General features: G+C 41.2%; 1 protein-coding gene across 1 annotated transcript; it reads left to right on the forward strand.

Moving 5' to 3' along the window:
• Nucleotides 1–1,251: 1,251 nt before the first annotated feature.
• Nucleotides 1,252–2,839, forward strand: LOC126419672 (chymotrypsin-1-like). The gene is made up of 3 exons (XM_050086859.1): nucleotides 1,252–1,305; nucleotides 2,441–2,557; nucleotides 2,675–2,839. The coding sequence occupies exons 1-3, from the start codon at nucleotides 1,252–1,254 to the stop codon at nucleotides 2,837–2,839; spliced, it is 336 nt and encodes a 111-aa protein (XP_049942816.1).
• Nucleotides 2,840–13,368: the final 10,529 nt, after the last annotated feature.

Raw genomic sequence — 13,368 nt, forward strand, 5'->3', positions numbered from 1 at the left:
TTCTCAGTTATTTGAACATCAAGTCTTGTCCGCTGTCTTGAGTACTGGTTAAATCACATCTGGGATTCATTTTTGATTTCGTATACGCTTGACACGTTCGAGGATTCGCTTACGGACAGCGATTTCTCCCTCGGCTCTACCTGTTTTTTTAAAGCTTCTTCCAACTACTCTTGGAGCTTTGTAATTTTTTAGGCAGTAAACTAACTTCAGTAATTACGCTAAGTTGAGTTCCTCTATCTCTGGTGTTCTGTATAACAGGATAGCTGTCCGCTTCTTTTGGGCTTGGTATCCGAATCCGCAGTAAAATACTCTTCAGTCTATTCAGGACATCCTATTAATCTCTTTAGCCTTACATACTGTTGTAGGATTTCCGAGCCTCCTTGATCACCCAGTATTTAATATGCCATTATCCGAATAGTAACATTAACAGAGTTCCAGTCTCTATCTATATGGTCTCCACCATTCTCTATTTGTAGCCTCTACCCCAATCTGATTTGAAACTCTTGAACCATAGATACATTTTTAAGTTGTTCTACATTCCGTTTCTTTTCCAACACTTTCCTTAGAATTTCTCCTTCTATGTAATTGCCAGAATCAGAATTTCCGCCCTTATAAATACACACGTTTTCCATATCAGATATCCATCTTCTCGATACCATTGCTTGATCTATTTTGTATGATTTATTCAGCCTTGGAATTTTCTAGGTCCCTTTGTTGATATTTTGTGTTTGGAAACGGATTTCTACTGACCTTAAGTTTTTCATGGAAGGAAACATTGGTCAAACCATTATCACTAGTTTAATCTTGCAGATTTTCCTTACCAAACACGCTTCTGATACTGTCTATGTTTGTCCATACTGGCATAGTAGTGACCAACGACTATTTCGAGGTCATTTCAGGTGGTTTTCCACATATCATCTGGAATTGATCATAAAAATTCAGCCGCGTCTTCATCTGATGCTTCTGATTCACCAAAGCGTCATAATGTTGTTTCCTTTGATACGCAAGGTACATATTCTTCCATTATGTGGAGTAAAAGCGATACCAGATTTAAAGTTGCTTTTGTGCACCATAAGCCTAATGCTCTGCCTGTCTCTCCCCTTTCGTAATACAGGAGAATTTCTACTTGTGTGTGTACATCTCCATTTATTGAAGTGCAACTATTTCCAGTCATAATCGGCTTCTATTTGGCACTAATGCTCATAGCCCGTATCTGTTGTAATGTACTCAACATAATGCCAGCGTAGCCCCATGTTCCTGGAAGCACACAGGTCTTACCGTGAAGAAAGAGACTTCAACAAGGCTGTATCATTTAGAGGGACATTCGAGGGTTAGTACTGATTATTTTAGTGTGTTAGTTAATTGTATAGGACTCTTGTAAATGGAGTGGTAAAAGTTATGGACACGGAAACGTATGTGGGTTGCTACTGAGAAGCCATTGATTCCAACAGGAAATAAACTGATTCACATGGAGTTGAAGGGCTCATTGGTATCTAGAGTAGGAAAACTAAGTCGTTGGCGTACTGGAGGAGTTACATAGAAGGAGAAGTTTTAATCATACCTGCAGTACAGAGGATATACAGGAGTGAGGGAAGGGCAGAGCGTTCAGGTGTGCTTGCAGCGGGCAGAAGATGCGACAATTTGTGCTATTCATGCTTCCATAGGCTGGGCGGATGCAATGAGGCCACCTTAGTCCGCTGAAGTGCACAAGTATGGAGACTGAGAAGGAAACCCGAATGCCACATGCCACATATGCTACCTGAACGTGTAATGGCAGTTGTGGGGAATGCGGATAGTCGTCTTCGGTTCCTTGGTAGAATTTTGGGAAGATGTGGTTCATCTGTGCAGGAGACCGCTTATAAAACAGTAATACAACCTATTCTTAAGTACTGCTCGAGCGTTTGGGATCCCTATCATGTCGGATTGAGGGAGGACATAGAAGCAATTCAGAGGCGGGCTGCTAGATTTGTTACTGGTAGGTTTGATCATCACGCGAGTGTTACGGAAATGCTTCAGGAACTCGGGTGAGAGTCTCTAGAGGAAAGGAGGCATTCTTTTCGTGAAACGCTACTGAGAACCAGCATTTGAGGCTGACTGCAGTACAATTTTACTGCCGCCAACTTACATTTCGCGGAAAGACCACAAAGATAAGATAAGAGAGATTAGGGCTCGTACAGAGGCATATAGGCAGTCATTTTTCCCTCGTTCTGTTTGGGAATGGAACAGGGAGAGAAGAAGCTAATTGTGGTACGAGCTACCCTCCGTCGCGCACCGTATGGTGGATTGCGGAGTATGTATGTAGATGTAGATTTAGATGTAGGTACAACGAATTTGGAAGATTTACAGTAACTGAATTAATGGGTAAAACACACAGCTGCATGTAAGTCTTAACATTAGTTTCAGCCCCCAGAATAGAGCCTTCCTCATTTACTGTGCACAGGTTTCCGAGCCCTTCCCATTGGGCCCCAACGTCCAGCCCGTCGGCCTCCCCCCAGATGGGTACGAGCCCCCAGCTGGGCTGCCCGTCACCGCCACCGGCTGGGGCGCGACCGAAGAGGTCTAGTACCCTTACGTGCTGCAGAGGGTCGATGTCGAGGTGTTGGACCGGTCGGCGTGCGAGGAGCACCTGGGCTCCATTCACACAGTGACGGAGAGCATGCTGTGCGCTGGGCAGGAGGGCCACGGCGCGTGCCACGGCGACTCTGGAAGCCCGCTGGTGCACAACGGCACCCAGCTCGGCACCGTGTTCTGGGGGCAGCCCACCTGCTTCGGCCCAGCTGCCGTCTACGGCAACGTCGCCAGCGTCGGCTCCTGGATCAGGAACACTACCGAGGCCTAGTCCCCTGCTTCTGCAGTCTTCCTCGTGGCACGTTCCTGTTCAGATCGATATCGAGATTTGTTACGTAACTTTCTGTTTCTACAGACAATTTTTAATTTGTATTTAGGATCTCGATTAACCCTATGACGACTATACGGCAGAATATACGAAGTGGGCGAAATAAAGCTGACCCACATCTTAAAAAGTAACCCAGCTTCGATCATCTGCCTGGGTTGCAGATAACGTATCTGGGTTGTCAATCTTATGGTACATGATATATCTCCGGGTCAATTTTATTTTGTCCACGTTCTGCTTGAGTCAATAATAAAAAGTAAATCTCAAAAAATTTGTCCCAAATTTTGCTTTTTTGTAGATGGTCTAAAATCACACGGTCTGAGCAGTAGGTAGCCTACGTAGTGGCTTTCAGGGACAACAAAAATATGATTCTCAGTATACACTGACGGAAAAAATAGCAACACCAAGAAACAACTAATCTACGAGATAAAGAAATTCGGAGAATACATTTGTGTAGGTAACATTTTTAAGCGATCAACGTTGCAAGATATCAGCTTAAAGTAAGCGAGTGATAAGCCATTGAATAAGTGAAATACCGCCACATTAATAACGGTTATAACTGCCCAAATGTTAGCAAAAGCGCATTCACTGTGTCGTACAGGTGCCGAATGTCATTTTATGGGATGGAGTTCCATGCCTGTTGCATTTACTCAGTAAATACATGGACGGTTAATGGAGTTTCTGGATGATGCTGCCTTCCAATGATGTCCCCTATCTGCTCGATTGGAGACAGATATGGTGATCGAGCGGGCCAAAGCAAAATGACGATACTCTGTAGAACATGTTGGTTACAGAAGTGGTATGTGCGCAAGCGTTATGTTGTTGGAAAACACCTCGTAAAATGTTCTTCATGCAGGCAACAAAATAGGTCGAATCAGCAGACTCATGTACAAATTTGCAGTCAGGGTGCATGGGATAACCATGAGAGAGCTCCTACTGTCATTCAAAGTCGCACGCTATACCATCACGCCAGGCGCATATCTAGTGTGTCTACGCCGCAGACACGTTGTTTCGAGGTGCTCACCTGGTCTCCTCATTACCAACACACGGCTATCAATGGCAACGAAGCAGAACCAGCTTTCGCCATAAAATACAACAGATCTCCACTAAACACTCCAATGAGCTCTCGCATGACACAACTGACGTCGCAAATGGCGATGGTTCGGGGTCAGTTGAACGCACGCTACAGGGCTCGGAACTGTCCTTGAAGTAACCGATTTGTGAAAGTTTGTTGTGTTACTGTGGCGCCGACTCCTATTCGAATACCTGCTGCAAATGCAATACGATGTGCCAGACCCATAGCTGAAAACGACGGTTTTTCCTATCGGAGCCCGATATCTTCTTGCTACCATACCTTCTCGTGACTACCACTGCCATCAGTCCTGTACAGTGGCTGCACTCTTGCCAGGTTTTTCTGCAACATCGCAGAAGAAAGACCGAGCTTCTTGTAGCCTTATTACATAACCTCGTTCGCAGTCAGCGAGCTGTTGATAATTGTTTTGCCGTTGTCTTAGTCATTCTTCACTGACATCTACTCACCTTGAATGAGATTTTCACTCTGCAGCGGAGTGTGTGCTGATATGAAAGTTCCTGGCACATTTAAACTGTATGCCGGACTGAGACTCAAACTCGGGACCTATGCCTTTCGCGGGCAAGTGCTCTACCATCTGAGCCACCCAAGCTCGACTCACGCCCCGTCCTCACAGCCTTACTTCTGCCAGCACTTCGTCTCCTACGTTCCAAACTTTACAGAAGCCGAGGTCACGTCTCGGTCCGGCACACAGTTTTAATCTGCCAGGAAGTTTCATCATCTCACCTTATTCTCTAAGGTAGCTATCGGTCACTACCGTTACAGCGTGTATTTAAAGAAAACCTGATTTTCATCCTTGTAGGGGCACCGCTACCGTCCCTCTTAACTGACTGGCGCCAAATTCCAACACATGTCATCTTTAGTATTGCAAAACATGTCTATCAAATTTCGTTTATCTCTCACAGCTTCTTCTTCGTATTGTCATTATTTTCCGTCTGTGTAAGATATACTTATTGACCGAATTTAAAAAATTGAAATGCTTTCATAATCTACTCTTTAAGTTAACGTCAAAGGTTTAATACAATAAGTCAGGTAGCAAAGTTCGGAACAGTGTACATATCTTGAGGTAGCATAGCTCATGGTTTGTACATTACTCAGACTATATTCATGCAGTACTGAGAATGAGAGTAGTTAGCGACTTCCAATAAACTTGACGCATAATTTCACTACTTAGAAACTTTATCTCGTTGACACTTTCCACAAAAAAATGAAAGGGAAATAGTATATAGATTACTACGTTTTCACTTTTCACGCAGTGCAATTTTATCACCTGGGGTTCTGTATTAATTAGTTACTTCTTTACTACTAACTCCGTTTGCAACACATATTGCAGGGATTGTCTACGTACACCATTGATTTTACTGAAAAATGAGGTTGTAGTGTGACACATTTTTCAGATAATGTCACGTCGTAAACATTGAAGCTGTTTACACATAAGTGCTCGACGGTGGGGTTGTTGATACACGCATAACCCAACTTTAAAATAGTTGAAGTTCATAAGAAAATCAGACAATATGCACTGCTGTTAAGGGTGGGGGGAGGGGGGGGGGGAAGTAGGTGACACGTATGACCGTTATTATACGCAAAGAACACTATTTCAGTACACAGCAGTCTTCCTCGTAATCATAATGTTTAGGACACTTCCTTACCAAAAAAAAAAAAAAAAAAAAAAACTACTCAGCAACCGGAAATAGTTGAAATACTAGACTAATCATGTAAATAGGGTGTTTATCTGGAATAGTATCAAACACAGATAGCTTTACAGCTATGACGAAGGAAGCTGGTTTTGTGGGAAATGTTAGGGGCGAAAGGAATTTAGAGCCAGTTCAGATGGAGCAGTTGATGGGTGTAATATTAAATTTGGGATCTGAATTAAAAACACGGTTAGACTCACAAATAGGAACAATGGAAACACGGTTACACTCACTGGGATCACAGTTAAGATCTGAATTAAAAACAGTGGGATCACAAATAGGAACAATTAAAACAGAGATGGGAACAATGGAAACACGGTTAGACTCACTGGGATCACAGTTGGGATCTGAATTAAAAACAGTGGGATCACAAATAGTAACAATTAAAACGAGATGGAAACAACGGAAACACGGTTAGATTCGCGAATAGGGACATGTTTCAAAAACATGAAAGATGAATGAAAGAAAGAAATTGGAGACGAAGTTCAACCGATTTTGAATTCTCACAATAATAGATTAATTGCAGTAGAGATTAGACAAAGGGAACAGGATAGAGAACAGGAAGAAAGAGATCGCGTGATAGTACAGAAATTTTCAGAGTTAAATTTACAACGTGCACACGATAAGGAAGAAATATTTGAGAGAATCGAGGATCCCGTACCAAATGACAGATTAAATAACGTAACACAACAGTATGAACAGTTAACTAATAAATGTGTTAATACTGAAACCCGAGTCGCGACACTTACGGAAGACGTAAATAAACAGAAAGAACAATTAAGTGACTTATCGGAAAGAGTTGAGGAGATTTCGGATAAATGGACAAGTCTTAGCTTAAATGGGGACAGAGATTTGGATGATACAGCTCCACTACCATTTGCAGAAACTGAAGAGTATCAGAACATAAATAAACATGTTGAAAATCAGGGAAAATTTAATGAACGCGTTAAAAAGGAATTTGAGGCATTACAAAAGCAAGTCAAACAAATTGAAGGCGAAATCGTAGGAAAAGACAGCAGAAGAAATTTAGAATCACAGATAGCAGAGGGCTTTGAAGACAATAATTTATTTCATTTATGGGATGCAACAAGAGAGCGCCAGGCGCGCGAACTTGACAATAATCGACATTCGGACTGGGACAGACGCGGTAGGTCTTTGTCGCTACGAGGAGAAAACTTTGACTATAAACACTTCTTAACTGTTCGGAAATTTAAGATCTTTCGCAATTCTAAGAACGACATACATCCATGTTCATGGTTAGATCAATTTATGTACGCACTTCCACCAAATTGGCCACTAAGTCTCAAACTGGAAATTATGTGCGGCTATTAACGTCCTCAGGGGATTCACTACACTAAGTGAATATGTGCCGTAGCGTGCATAGGGCCCCGAGCTCTAGTGGTGCTATTTCCCTTTTAGTTTTCTGCACCGCTGCCTACTCTTTTACTATTCTTTGCATCTGTCAAAACAACTTGTGATATTCGCTATTTTTGGCTTAATTAAAACAGCAAATTCAGCCAGAAGGCAAATACTTGTTTATAAAGAATGATTAATATATAATAAGGCGTCGCATGGCGACGGTGGAATTTTCTAGATAATGTAATTCGTCGTCTTTGGGCGGCAATATAAACAGAAAAGTACGGATGGATATGCGATCCTTCACTATTTTGTTCGCTGGAGAACAAATGAAGCCTTGAACGCTAAAAAGACTTGTACTGTTTTTCTGAAGTAAGACGGACGCAGATTTGTGGCAGTCTGATCTAATTTTTACTAAATGTATAAAAACGTGTATGTCTGAGTTGAGTGAAGTGTAAAGAACTGTTATAACTTACCGTGACGAAGCACGAGCGACTCAAGAGGACACTGGCTATATAAAAGAGCGCTCAATGGACATGATATGGACATAAAAATCTACCGTCATTGTAGTATTAAGCTTAAGGTACGATATATGTTTTAGTTATAATAAATATTTGTTCTGGGAATACTGAATCATTTAGCAGTGCTCATTTCTATTATCTCCTCAGTATTATTTTCATTTTAATTATGCATTTTGCTAATATTACAGACTCCAAGATCAGCAGTCCAATGTGCGTGTTACATTGATAAAAAGAAAACTGTTTTATCGTCTTCTTGCATCAGCTTTAATATTGAATTTCTCTTTTGTGTGATGTTACAGTTGTTTTTGCGCCCTTAAGAACTTTCTGGTCCCTTAGGAAATTTTTTTTGTCATAACAATAACTTCACAACCGGGTATGATCGTATCTACGATCATGAAGTAATTAGAAAGACGATAACGCAACTTCTTAATCAATAGCACGCTAGTTGTGACTGCCTCAAGCCACGCGAAACCGCAAGTAAAAACTATTCACATCTCATAATGCAATATTTTATGACAATGGTCACAGCATGATTCTTACGCCAATTGTGATTGATAAAACAGTTAGTTAAATCTCAATTTCCAACTTTCCATTGAATAGCAACATCACTTCTATTTTGTAGCATCACACTTGGCGCCCGAACAGGGACTTGACCAAAAATTAGTTCAAATTCTTGGAAAATTTTCTATGTGCTTGTGTTAATAAATGTTCTGTCGTTTCATGTACACATCGTATCTCTGTGAGAATAACGGTCAATAATGCAGTTTAATTACCGAGAGAAAAGAAAAGAAAAGAGACGTGAATTTGCTGAGACAACATAGCGGTATTCAAGCCATCAAAAAGTAAGTCAGAATTTTGCATACGCAGTGTAGTGCTTCAGTAGCAAAGTTGCTTTTCCAAGTCGATCCACATCCTTTCTATCTCCTTCCCGCTATAGAAAATCTGCTTTATTTTATCTTTCAAAGTAAAATTCTTCGTAGTCTGATAATAGAAATTATTTCTCCCCATTGTTAGTATACCTGTATTACATTTTCAACATGGTGGATAGTGTGTGCAATTCGCAGTGAAGAGCATCTTCATTCATTTGTCTGAAACGTTTAGGTTCCATCTTGTCTTCTCGCCAGATAGAATTTCATTTGTTGCTCACGCGAGAGCGGTGCTCTTAGCGGACTCACCACGTCACTGACAAACGACGAAAGCCTTGCGTAGCACCTGATTTACTGACGAAAATGGCAGATAGTAAACAGAGACAGGTGACAACAGGAGACGGGTGTGAAGACGTTAATAGTATTCCATACCCTTTACGATCGCGAACGGTATGTTCCCGTGTGGAAACTGAACTAACCATGTCTGTAACAGGGGAAAGTGACCCTGAAGTCCAAACTCGTCCCGCTGCAGCTACAAATGACCTCGGTGCGTTAATGGAAATGCTGAAACAACAGTTTGACGCAGTAAATGAGAATACAAAAACACAAAATGAGACTATAAAAACACAAAATGAGACTGTTAACGCCCGACTAGATGCTGTAAGCGAATCATTAAAAACAGAGCTAGGCACAATCAAAACAGATCTGCATAAAGAAATTACGGCTGAATTAAATACCCATTTGGGTGAGGTGCAAACTAAGATCAGTGATCAAATTCAGAAAATGCAGAAACAGGTGAAAAGTGAAATAGCTGAAGTATCTGGAACATTAAACACAAAAATTCAGGCAGCTACCAAAGAAATAAACTCAGTTAGAAATGCAGTATCTGATATTGAAGGTGTAGTAGAGGATCTGTCGAGGCAGATAGACTCAATCAATATCGAAGAACAGGTTAAGAGCACCGTGAAAGCACACGCGGAGGCATTGTCGGAACACTACAGTGAATGGATAAAGGGTAAAGATATTTTTATCGAAAAGAAGGTCAGGGAGGAGCTTAGGGAGACTGTCAAGGATGTAACTTATGAAATCTTAGCTGCTCCTGGTAAGTCGGGAGACACAGTAGTTTCTGAATTGGGACAGATTCGGAGGACACTTACGCGGGATCTTCCCGAGTGGAAGCAGCAAGTAGTGGACGAAGTCAGAATGCTGAGAAACTGGGTAGAAAATCCGCACACACATACGCAAACTATAGGGAACAACTCTCTAGACGGTGACGAATGTCAGTCAACTCCTTATCGTTCACCGCCTGATTACATGCAAAACAACAGTCCTGTTGAGTCCCGAGTAGGGAAACTAAATGATCCGCCCACAATTGTGAGTTTAATGCAAGAGGAAAGTGTGATTAAGCATCGCACTTTTCCTGTTTTTCATCCGCAGAAGCGAGAAATACACCCCATCGTGTTCCTAAAGAATTTTTCCGGCATATTTCCCAGGAGCTGGACAGACAGACAGCGTATTCAGTTCGTCACTGGCTTTATTTCTGGTGATGCAGCATTATGGGGAACGGAAATGGTAGACACGTGTAGGAATTATGAAGAGTTTGAGAAAATGTTCTTGGCAAAATTTTGGAGTAATGGGGTACAGCAAAGATTAAGGAAGGAGGTGTATGGTGCGGAAATTTTCAATGAGAAGCATGGAAGTCTCCGGCGATACTTTGAGAAGTATCTAGCAAAAATTAAATTCTGGGATTCTCCGATTTCTTCCAAGGACGTAATTATGATTCTCAAAAGCAAACTCCCTGTGTCTATTAGAGAGAAATTAGTAAATGTGTCCGAAGAAGACACGGATGTATTCCTTTCTGTGCTGGATTCCTTAGATTTAATTAGCGAGGATGTGCGCTTCAAGGTTGGCAGCGGCAAATTCTTCCCTGGCAGCCAGCAGAATGCATCGCACGCGGACAACAATGCGCCCAAGGAGAGAGCGAGCTACTGCGACCGCTGTTACCAACCTGCCAGCGGTTATCAAAACGCAAACGGCAATAACTTTAAACGGAAGCAGAAAACCAATTACAGTAATCAGCAGAGATACCACCCAATTTACAACCACCACGTACAACATCAGTACGGAAACCCACCCTTTAATTCTGCGCCTGAGCAGTATGGAAATTCTCCACAAACTAGTGGTAATTTTTCAAATGGGCCAGTGTACAATCAAAGTTATAGGTCGAAATATAGCAAGTGGCATGGGCAAGGCGGAGGCCACCCAGCACAACATAAGAACAACTATTCACAGGATAGAGGACCGCGGAACAATTTTCAAATGGCACCAAATGCGAACTTTCCTTCACAAGGAAATGGTTTTGCCGGCAACCAAAAGATCGGGCGACATCAGCCTTCTCAAGTATTCTATTCACAAGTGAATGCACCCAGTGGATTTGACCCCTTTACGCCGGCATTTGTGCCACATAACCAGCACCAATATGAAACGGAACAAACACTGAAAGCCATGAATGACAAACAGGTTAAACATCCTGCGGAAAATTAGAGGCAGCGCCTTTCAGCCTCCTAGAGGTCGCTGCCGGTTCCAGTGGGGGTACTAACGAATACTCTGATTCTGAGTATGTTAATGCGATACGGTACGACCATGAGACCGACTTACGAGATGACCTTGCACCTGACCTATAAGCTCAAGACATTAATGACATTTATGATGAACAGGTCCAGGCTTCGATTAAGATTTCTATTGCCAACATTCCTGTCACAGCCATTGTTGATACAGGAGCAAACATAAATGTGATGTCATCATGTATCTTCAGACAGGTGTCTTCTGTTTCAAAAGTTTTATCATTGCCGATTCAGGGTTGCTCCATATCGGGAGCGATTGGTCCATTGAAACAGAGAGTTAGTTTACAGACGCAGCTTCAACTGCAGATAGAATCTGTTTCGGTTTCCTGCCTCTTGCGTACTGGAAATTTCCTTGTGTGAACTGTTAATGATAAGTATTGTGTTGAACAGCGCACTGACTACATGGTAACGGCTACTACATGTAAACTTTAAGTATTAAATGCTACGTATGGAAAAATTGTTTATAGTGATGGACATTGAACTGATATTTCTTCAACAAGCTGAAGCAGGAAATAGGGGTTGCACCAAGAATTTCAATTTAATTTTAAGTTAGTATTAAGAAAAAAAAAGTGCTTGCGAGGCGATTGCCCGGAGCTATATAAATATGTAAAGGTGAGAAATGGAGAAGGATGCGTAAATAAGCACTTCTCTCAAGGTACAAGAAGATAGATTTATTTTTAGTAATGTAAGTACTTGAAGTTCTGTTGTAAAAGCCCAAATTACCTGCTTAAAAAAAAAGGGTACATGTTCAAACAGTCCAGACAGTGGACAGGAGTAGAAGAAATAGCTTAAAGTTCAGTTAAAGCGTGCTGTTAAATGGAAAAACAAGTGGTAACCCACATGTGTTCACGCAAGGAGACAATAAGCTGTAGTAAAGTAAGTTAGGTGAAATACAGTACAAATAGAGGCAAACCATGAAGCATCAATAATGTAGCGTAAGTACTCCACGAGGCCACTAATTGCTATGAAAGTAAACTTTTTCCCTGTGATCTGAGCCCAATGTAAAGAGTATATGAGGAATGTTAGCTGACGAATTGATTTCAGTAGAATCGAGGTACTAAATAACCACACAGCAAGCCCCCTGTATCATAAATAAGTCCAAGTAAAGATCTTCAGAAGATCTGTAATGTAATCTAGCGACCATTCAATACCCTAATTGAAGGCTAATCTAAAGAACAAGCAATGCAGTGATATTTAAACTTAATATTGACTATAACCTGAGTAAGACGTAGAAGTAGCAAAGCATGCTGTAAGGAAGGAGGTTGAAGTTTATATATGTGCCTATGTTTATTAAGATAATTTTATTTACATGCAGATTTTATTGCAAAAATGTCTCCTAAGACACTCCTCTTATGAAATCCATTTTCCTTGTGCCCGTTCCTTTTGATCCTGGTTCATTAACCCAGACCAAGGATCGACTTGTAAAAGGCACGTGTGCTTCGAAGCAAAGCAGTGCTTATGAGAAATGAGACACGTAGTGTGATGAACTTCGCTAGCTTTGGTAATGTTTGTTATGGACCGGTTGCGTAAACCCAGTGAACTGTCGGTAATTCCATTCATGCAAAAAAAAAAAAATAGTAGACACGCGTTACCCTATTTTTTTAACAGAGAACGATTGCTGAGTACATGAAGCGAAGAGGGAGACCTATTGTTATCCAGTCTGCCCTCAAATATAAAAAAATTAAAAAAAAAAAAATTTGGCAAGCACAAAGGAAAGCACAAAAAGAAAAAAAAGATTCAGCGTTAAATGTGTACTCGTTAAGTAGTAGATATGCTGCGTGGCAGTAGAAAATGATCTTGGGTGCACTAAAGAATAAATGCAACGAGTGTTGCGAAACCTGTAGTTTTCATAATGAGGAGATGAGCACTTAAAAGAAAGTTTGAAAGAAAATTTTTAGGTTCACTAGTGAAAGCAAATCTTGAGATATAAAGAGTCCATTCATAAAGCAGTTGTTCACTGGACTTAACAAAACGAGTGACCATTAATTGTAAATATTAGCTCGTAAGTGATATTTTGTAAATAGTAGAATATAAGTCTTTCTATACCAGTGGAGGAAACGTGCAAAATTGATTGTTTTGTAAATGAACTCCATCGGCGAAGGAACTAAGCACGAATGCTGTGTGAAGATGCACACTAAAGTGCGACGTGCATAATAAAAATAACTGTTCACTGTATACTAGTGGTAGTGTTGTACTGCAAGTGTAAAAAAGAGAAGTCAAGGCTACGACAACAGGTGCAACGCAAAGTTCAGTGTTGTTCTAAGTGCAGCGACAGCTAAAACATTCGTCGTCACTTACCTGTGAGCCTCATGGGAGGCAGTTGA

This window comes from Schistocerca serialis, chromosome 9 (genome assembly GCF_023864345.2).
Source record: "Schistocerca serialis cubense isolate TAMUIC-IGC-003099 chromosome 9, iqSchSeri2.2, whole genome shotgun sequence".
Classification (NCBI taxonomy): Eukaryota; Metazoa; Arthropoda; class Insecta; order Orthoptera; family Acrididae; genus Schistocerca; species Schistocerca serialis.